The sequence below is a fragment of the Drosophila novamexicana genome, unplaced genomic scaffold (assembly GCF_003285875.2).
Source record: "Drosophila novamexicana strain 15010-1031.04,08,12 unplaced genomic scaffold, DnovRS2.1 tig00000008-arrow-pilon, whole genome shotgun sequence".
NCBI lineage: Eukaryota > Metazoa > Arthropoda > Insecta > Diptera > Drosophilidae > Drosophila > Drosophila novamexicana.
Genome location: NW_020824765.1, coordinates 7393471 through 7402772, shown reverse-complemented (window position 1 = coordinate 7402772; position 9302 = coordinate 7393471). Strand labels below are relative to the sequence as shown.

The following is a 9302-nucleotide window of genomic DNA, read 5'->3' as shown; positions in this document are numbered from 1 at the left end:
AGCTATCTCTGCGCAAGCGTCATCTGCAGCGTCACATGCGGGACGAGTGCATCGGCATACCGCCGCGTTTCAATTGTGAATTCTGCAGTTCGCGTTTCCGTCGCAAATATCACATGGTCCGGCATCTGGTCTCCAAGCATGGCATACCCCCGGCCATTGCACAACAGACGACGGGCAGCGGTTCGCGGACCAGCAGTCCGCGCAGCAACAATCTGGAGCACAAACTGAGCGCTGCTGCGGTGGGCGTGGCCGGTGGAGGCAGCAGTGTTAATGGTGGTGCCGGCGGTGGCGGCGGCAATGGAGGCATCCACAGCGACAGCGCCAGCGTGGGCAGCGCTGGCTCGCACAACGGCTGCGAGAGTCCCATACCCGAGAATCTGTCGCTGCGCAAGGAGCACTATGAGCGGGATGAGAACTTGAACGGTTCGCGCTGCACAAGTCCCTTGCCGCCGCACATGATGCCCATACCCACGTATGGGCTGACGGGTGCCATTACAGCTATTTCAGCAGCCGCTGCAGTGGTCGAGGAGCAGGCAGCCGCGGCAGCAGCAGCAGCAGCGGCGGCCGCAGCAGCAGCAGCCGCAGCTGGCAACAACAATGGCAGCGATGCAACAGCGGGCAGCGTCGCGGAATTGGCCGCTGCCGCTGAGCTGGCCATCAAGGCGGAGCCGGTGACGCCGGGCAAGGCGCAGCCGCATCATCTGCTCGACGAGGAGTGGAACATGAAGCTCGGCCTGCAGATCATATCCAATTCATTGCTCAAGGAGCGCTTGATGAATACAATGCCATTTGCGTACAACAATAACTGAAGTTGTACAATTTTGACCCTTTCTTTTAGCCCTAAAGTAAACCAAAGTATATTTGACTTAAGATTAACTAACAGGACAAACTAAACTAAAAAGAGAAGAATTATTTATATTTATTATTACCAAAACAAAGTCTTACAGCTACTTTAGTTTCATAATTTTAATTTGTGTCTGCTTAAAAACAAATGCTTTGTGTGTTTAAAGAATCGAAAGTAAAAGTAAGAAATTATAATTCCATGTATGAATCTCAGAACCTAGACATTCCAGCACCTAACTATATATTTTTGATTTTAATTTTATGTAACTTATTTTAATGTTTTCTCATTTTTTTTGCGTGCTTTCTTTAGTCAGCGAAACGTGTCTTAAAAGAAAAAAAAAAAACAAAACAAAAACAATCAACTGTATTACAATGTTACTTTGCGGTACTATTTATCCTAGAAAGAAAGAAATGTCAACTTAAAACCGAACCGTCACGAATTTGTATTGCTTAAGTCATTCCCAAAAAAACCCATATTTGTTAGAATTGTAAGATTTTGAATAAGTGATGCCATTCCAGTCGAATCTCTTTACCACGCGTAAATTGATGTTGATGTGCTATGCAGCCCAAAGAGGGACGAAAACAAACAGAATACTCAAAAGACAAGAAAGCGAAATACTCATGAATCCAAACAAAACGAAAACCCAAAAAAAAAAAAAAAAAAAAAAAACGAATGATGAGACGTTTTTTTGAAACACTTATTCCAAATGATATGCCACCAAATTGTATACCTACATTTTTAAGTAATTTTTATACGTGTATGTGAAATATTTAAAATAGTATATAAAATATATATACATATATATATATATATTTATCTGATAAACAAAAGAAAAAAAACAAAAACAAAACCAAACAAAAATTTATATTATTAATTAAATAAATCTAAAACAAAAAAAAAAAAAAAAAAAACAAAAAAAAAAGAAAGAACAAACAAATTTATTGCTGCATACGTTTTAATTAACAATATATTTCGTTTTTAGCTGGCTTTACATGTTTCACACAATATCCAATTTTGTACCCCCGCAACATTTTGCCTCCTTTATATTTATTGTTTGCTTTCTTTTTTTGTTGTTGCGTGTTTCGTTTGCTGTGAAAGAGCAACCCGAAAGCAATTGTTGTACAGAGAATTTCACTAACCTATTTTTATTACTAAATTTCTTTTAGATAAACTCTTCTACTCTACCAACTACTACCTACTACTACTCGGTACTGGCTGCAGTTCTAGGAATCTATCTATAACCAGTACCTCCCAACTATCAGTATCAATCAGTAACTGTATGCGTATACTCGTACCAGTAACCAGTACAACATCACAATACAAAAAAGTCTGTCACTTACTATAATACATATATACTTATATATATATATATATAGATCATCTATTCTGTCTGCGTCTATTTCTTGAAACTCTCTCTAAATACTTTTATATATAAATGGGTTCTACTTGTTCTAGCTGCACATATCAAAACTATTACACACACACACACACACACACACACACACACACACACCCACACACACACACCCACACACACACACACACACACACACACACACACACACACACACACCCACACACACCCACACACACACACAGAGATGTTTGTATATAGCATGCATAGAACGCCTGCTTGTATGCTGCATTAAATTGTAATTCTCAACTGGTGCGTGCATCTGTGCGCGTGTATGTGTGTATGTGTGTGTGCGGGTGTGTGTATGTGCGTCGTTCTGTGCTTTTGTGTCTTGTCCTTGCGCTACTCACACAACAAATTTAATTTTAATATACTTAAATTTATTGATATATACATATCTATATATATATATATTGTATTTGTGTCTTTTTCAAAAAATAATAAATTATTTAACACTCGATGTTTTTCTTACACAGCCTCTCTCTTTAAAACCAGCTTCAATGTTCTGCAATTGATTTTCGACAAAAAAAAAATTCGTCGAAATCGATTTGCAGAATCGGCGCTGGGGTTTTTTATGCTCTATATGTGGGTTTTTTAATGTATTTATATATATATCTATATGTGGGCGTGCCTGATGTTTTTTTCTTACCTATAAGCAAATATTTTTACTCTTATTTGTTTTTATTTGATTTTTTTTTACCCGTCAAATATTTGTAAGCTTTATGTGTCTTTATTTTTACTTGGAATGCATATATATGTATATATAATTATATATATTTTTTATGTCTTAAGTTTTATGTTGAGTTTCATGTAGTTTGACTTGCTCAAAAAAAAAAAAAAAAACCTCAAAAAGAAAATTAGTTTAAAAAAACTCAGTCAAAATTCAGTCATCAGATAACTAAATTTAAGAATTTAGAAATTGCAAAATAAGAAAAATTATATCATATCATTATATTTAACACCCAAACAAACAAAATGCAACAAATTCATCAACAACATCTTCACAAACACACACACACACACACTCTCGCGCACTGCTTCATTCACTCTTTTGTGTTGTTGTTGTCGTTGTGTGGTGTTCTCTTTCTCTCTCTCTCTCTCTCTCTCTCTCTTTCTCTGTTACCCTGTCCCGACGTGTGTTTTGGGCCAACCAAATTACTTACAGATTTCGTACTCACCTGGTATCAACATGCGTGCGATCAGTGCGGCAAATCCTACAAGACACGCAAAAGCTTGAGTCGCCACCGACGCTTCGAGTGCCGCTTTACCACAGAGAGGCCAATTTTTCAGTGCCCCAGCTGCAATTATGCGGCCAAGCGCAGCGATAATTTAACCAAACATATTAAAACTCATTTTGCCAAAATGAAAAAGGATTTCCTGCCGCTGGCATTTCAAATGCAGGCAGCCAGCATACAAACCAAATGGGAAACGGCATAAAAAAAAAAAATTACTAAAAAACAAAACGTTAAGAAACAGAAAGTAACTTCGGCATGCCGAGGCTAAAAATATTCTTGCAACAGGTGGAATCGGAAAATAATATACATAGATGCTTCTTATAAGTCATGTTATATATGTCGTTCGACCTAACTCAAGCCATAACACAACAGGCTGATATAGTTTTGACCTATCCCAATTCACAGTTTTTTTTTTAGTTCAAGCAAACAATAGTTTTTTCACAAAAAAAAAGTAGATCTCATCATATGAGGTACAGGATGTAAACTGTTTATGAAACAACTTCATTAATTTTTCCAGTTTTTTTTTTTCTCCTGTTAGCTATATAATATAGTGCTCCGATTCGTCCAGTTGGGACTCAGGCATTATCTTAAGAGCATTGAGTTTGTTTTCTCTCTCACGATTAGACGACATTTATATAGAGCAGGTCTTACAGTTTATATCCCTTTTATTCCGAGCTATTTTAGGCCTCTGCAAGGATATTCCCAGTCAGTGACAAACTTTATTCGATCTCTAAAAGTTGTCAACTATAAAATTTTAAGTACCGGGCAGCGCAACGCACAAAATGTTTCTGCCAAAAAACAAAACAAAAAACACCTGAATAGCGCACACTTGATGACATTTCATTCCCTTTACTTTGGTGTTTACCTTAATTTTGCATATTTAAACTTTCATTTGGTGGCCAGAGATTTGCATGCGAAATTTATTTTTTGCATAAATTTGTTCAATTTATGTAAATCGAATGCGGCAAAGTTTCCGAAAATGTGCTGCGACTTTTGGCCGACATTTGAATTAGTTTCTGTGTGCAATCAACTTTGCGTACTTTGTTTTGTGCGTTGCAATCCCAAAAAACAAACAAAAAACCAAAACAAAAAAAAAAACCAGCAGCCAAAAAAAAAAAACCTATATTTACTCATTTGTTAGCCTTAAGTTGATCAAGAAAAAAGCAAACAAATTTAAAGCCTAAGTTAATTTCTAATATATATTTTTAGCACTCTAAGCCAAAAGTCCAAAGAGAAATGTAACCGAAACTAAGTCAAACGCATTTAAAGCAAAAACTATTAAAAAAAGAGTTTAAAATATTTAACTAGACTACTGAGAGTAGTAACAGGTTTTACCAGGGGGGTTGCACTTAAGAGGCAATTTCGTAACGTCGCATTCCTAAGCAAAAAAGAAAAAGAATAAAAATTAAATATATATATATTTTTAAAAAAGAAAATCAAGTGAAAACAAATGTTTGATATGTAGTTTAGTTAAGCAACGGCAACGCCAAATTCAAAAGAAAAACAAAGTATTATACTAAAAAAAAGAAAATCAACTTAAAATTGTATGTAGCTTAGTTGGAGAGCTGTAAAATGTAAGTTCCTTGCTAGCTTAGAAATACTTTTTTTAAGATAAACATATATTTTTACTAATATTATTATATGATGATGTTCATACAACTAACAAACAAAACAAAGCGATCTCAGCAAATACAAATGAATGCAACCAACAGTACAATTTATAAAAAAAAAAAAAAACAAACAACAACAAATACTTACAGCAAATAGTTCAAATATATATTTACAACAAAAAACAGCCAAAAATAAGGAGAAACAAAAGTCAATTGCCTAACACAAAAAGCTGAGAGCTCAGCTCTGGTCATTTAAAGCTGGCAAAATCTATGATATAATGCTTTGGAATTCCATCTAAAACTTGTGTGATATAGATTTCGCTCAGTTATTAACCGAACCAGCTGTGTACTTGGCTTAAAACAGTTATTAACCATGCTTAGTTCAAGTTTATAATGTATACAGTTTCAAGTTGATATTGAGCGCACTTAAGAGAGGTCTTTAAAGCACACAAAACACTAAAACACATACAACTTTTTTTTTTGTGAAAAGAGTATATTTTGTAAAACATTCCAAATATTTTAAATAGTTTAAGGATGTGGGGATTACAAAGACTATGTTCGAAATGTTGACTGAAATTATACGAAGGTCTCGAGTGTTGTGAATGTGAAGCGAATGATTCAAAGTATTTGAAGTGTTGCGAATGTTTCAAGCTTTTCAAATTGGTGCAAATGATTCAAAGTATTTGAATTGGAGCGAATGATTCAAACTATTCGAATGACTTAAAAGATTGAAGCGAATGTTCTAAATGCCTCTGCTTTCATTTCATGTATTCATATTCATAAACCTTCAAGTCAAACAGTCACAACTTTCATGCCACACATGACTTCTAAAAACTTTTCAACTAAATTTACTTAATTCACATACACTCAAACATGAATACACATACATACAAATACATTTGTATTTTCATATAAATTTTATGCTAATCACTAAAAAACAAAAGAAAAACTATTTTTATACACATTGTCAAAGAGCATAATTAAGTATTTTTATAAATATATATATAAACATATATACATATACACACACACATATATATATATATACATAAATACCGCTATTTTTGTATGTAACTGAATAAATTTGTAACAAAATCAAATTGTTATTTACTGTTTATCATATGAATATTTAATTTTTAGTTACGTTTAGTTATTTTGTATGCGGGTTGCATTTGCATTTTTCTACTCTTTTTTTTCGCCTACTAAACATGTTTCATTGCAGCAGCCATTAAAACCAAAAAAAAAAAAACTCAAAAAATATGCATCATCATTCACACAGCGCCCCATTTAAAGTATCGCAAGTATATCGCCTCCTCTATACATATGCGAAACGTGTACATAATCAAGCTGTCTCTATCATCAACCACTGCAACTGCTCTCTGCATCAGCTCAGTATCAGCCTCACGCTTCATCAACAAACAAAACCACCAACAGTCCATCAATCAATCAATCAATCAACCAATCAATCAACCAACAAGCAAATTGAACACAATAAAAAGTTGCATACCACACACTAATTGTAAATATCACCTTTTTATTATTCTTATAATTATTATATTAATATATAAATACATAATTTTTAATTTTTATGCCTAAAAACACTTTTAACAGCAAAATACCAAAATTAACTAAAATTTTATCTAAAAAAAAAAAAAAAAAAATATGAAATCTTGTTACTTTTTTTTTATTCAAAAAATATAAATATAAGAGAGCTGTTAACAATATATGAAATTTTTAAATATAGAATTTACAGCTCTGTTATAATATATCTAAAAAAAAAAAAAAAAAAAAAGAACATAAGTTATATATCTTTTGTCTAGTTGTTTAAGCTTTAAGAAACACAATTCTCGTAACTGATTCAAGTTTTTCTTTGTTTCTTTCCTCCCTCTTTTTTTTTTTTTATTGTTTTTAAAATCGTTGCCATCGTATATTTGATTTGATTATATTTTATTATTGTAGCGCCCGGCAGCTACGCCTCCAACTCCAGCCAAACGCCGCCGCCAACCAGCTCGGCGGCGCATTCACTGATCCGGGACTATTGGTATGAGCTGAAGTTTTCGGATTTATTCAAGTTCATAAATCCGGATGGACGCTATCAGTGCCCCAGATTCAATTGCCTGAAGAGCTACAAGGACGCCAGCTCATTGCAACGACATATCAGGTGAGTTGTCTTTCTTATTATTTACACTCCTTAGATACATATAGTTATATCTGTCTGTCGCGTCTGTCTGCTGTCTGCAGTTAAACTAATGTTTTTCTTTATCATATGTATACGAAACTCTTTTTTTCTGTAGATATGAATGTGGTGGACAGAAAAAATTTCGCTGTCTGATGTGCGGCAAAGCATTTTCACAAAGCTCCCACCTAAAGCGGCACCTTGAGTCCGGTGTCTGTGTCAAATATTACTTATGAGATAATGTATTCTTTAAAATCAAATAGAATAAGCGTTATCCGCATAGGCAAAGTGCAACATTTTGTTGAGCAAAACCAAAAACAAAACCGTAAATTCAAAAATAATTATTATGAAAACAAATATGAAAATTGTAACTACCAAAAAAGAAAAAGAACAAGAAAACCCAATAACAACAACACACTCACACACTCAAGAACAACAACAAAGAGAACAAACATAACAAAACAGTTAGTTGAAGAAAGCAATTGAATATTATATATATATATATGTATATATATTCATATACCATATATAGAGAGAACAAGTAGCTAAACCAAGAACAATTACAAATAACAACAACAAAACGAATTTATTGGATGCCACATCATTTATAAAGAAAAACAAAAAAAAACTTAAAACAAGAAACAAGCCCATATACATGCATATATACATACGATATATATATCTAGTATATACAATACATATTATGATAATATGAACAAGAACAAGTTGAGAATTATTGTTGACAACTGAGCATTAAAAACCAGAATTAGCTAAAATTAACAAACTGAAGAAAACAGCGTAGCTATTATAATATATTTAACAAGCTAGACAGATATATATATATATATATACATATACATATATACATATGTATAGCTGCAGTCAGTGCAACATTTTATAGAATTTTAGTAAAATTAAAAAACAAAAAAAACGTAAAAAATTACGAACCAAAAAAAAAAAAAAATAATGAAGAGCTAGTAAAAATTTGTATTGAGAGGCCGTAACAAAGCACACACACATTATAGAAAAAGAACAAGAAGAAGAAGAAGACGAGCGAGATGAAGAAGAAGAGAAGCTAAGAGCAACAACATTTTAGTCAAACTAACCAAAACTACGTAATTTTAGTCGAGAGTGCAAAAACAAAAGAAAAATAACAACAAAAAAAAAAAAAAAAACACAGAAAAAACGAGCAGCAACTTAGTAATATTAACAGAAAGAAAAGTAAATAATAAAAATAATAACAATAATTATAGTAATATATAGAGAGAAACAATTGCATTATATAAACAAAACAAAAACAAAAACAAACAAAAAAAAAACACTGAAAACAAAAATACATATAACAAAACGTACTGTGTTTATTTGTTGCCAAATATATATCTATATATATTTCTAATATATTATTGAAAAACAAAAACCAGAACAAAATGATTAATAATTAATTATAATAATTGCAAATTTCAAAGAAGCTAAAAGCCAATACAACAACAACAACTAAACCGCGAACTATGTTTAACTAAATCGATTACAGAATACAAAACATATATGTATGTTATGTTATATACACTATCGTTATATATTGATATATATATATATATATATATATGTTTATGTTGCAAGCAAAATCATACATACATATATATACCCACACATATATATCTATATATATGGATACACCCACACATGCGTATTGTATATGTCGAAATGTGAATGTTTGTTATAAAACAAAGTAAAACCAAACTAAAACATATAACAGCGAGTTTTCGGCAAGCCGAACTTCAGCATACCCTTGCAGCTTTTATTTTTAATATATATATATATATATATATATATATATATATATATATATATATTTATACATATATATATATTTATACATATATATATATTTATACATATATATATATTTATACATATATATGTATATTTTAAATAGACCAAAACTATGGCAGCTATAATCCTTTAGCGATCTGATTAGCTTCGATTCATTTACAAGTTTTATCCTTACTCAAGAGTCAAGTTC

At 32.5% G+C, this 9302-nt stretch overlaps 2 protein-coding genes across 2 annotated transcripts; both read left to right on the top strand.

The window, feature by feature from the left end:
* The first annotated feature begins 13 nt into the window (after positions 1-13).
* Positions 14-1593, top strand: LOC115758823 (homeotic protein female sterile-like). Its single transcript, XM_030699603.1, has one exon. It carries the CDS (start codon positions 36-38, stop codon positions 807-809), a length of 774 nt encoding a protein of 257 aa, XP_030555463.1. The 5' UTR covers positions 14-35; the 3' UTR covers positions 810-1593.
* Positions 1594-6339: 4746 nt separating this feature from the next.
* Positions 6340-7620, top strand: LOC115761149 (early growth response protein 1-A-like). The gene is made up of 3 exons (XM_030702822.1): positions 6340-6622; positions 7063-7264; positions 7398-7620. Exons 1-3 carry the CDS (start codon positions 6427-6429, stop codon positions 7513-7515), a joined length of 516 nt encoding a protein of 171 aa, XP_030558682.1. The 5' UTR covers positions 6340-6426; the 3' UTR covers positions 7516-7620.
* Positions 7621-9302: the final 1682 nt, after the last annotated feature.

What these genes read in the sequence shown, in the direction of transcription:
- LOC115761149 (XM_030702822.1), top strand. Translation starts at nt 6,427, where the DNA reads ATGCGAAACGTGTACATAATCAAGCTGTCTCTATCATCAACCACTGCA. An exon ending in TTGCATACCACACACTAATT is followed by an intron (nt 6,623 to 7,062) that starts GTAAATATCACC and finishes TTATTATTGTAG; the next exon opens with CGCCCGGCAGCTACGCCTCC. An exon ending in TCATTGCAACGACATATCAG is followed by an intron (nt 7,265 to 7,397) that starts GTGAGTTGTCTT and finishes TTTTTTCTGTAG; the next exon opens with ATATGAATGTGGTGGACAGA.
- LOC115758823 (XM_030699603.1), top strand. Translation starts at nt 36, where the DNA reads ATGCGGGACGAGTGCATCGGCATACCGCCGCGTTTCAATTGTGAATTC.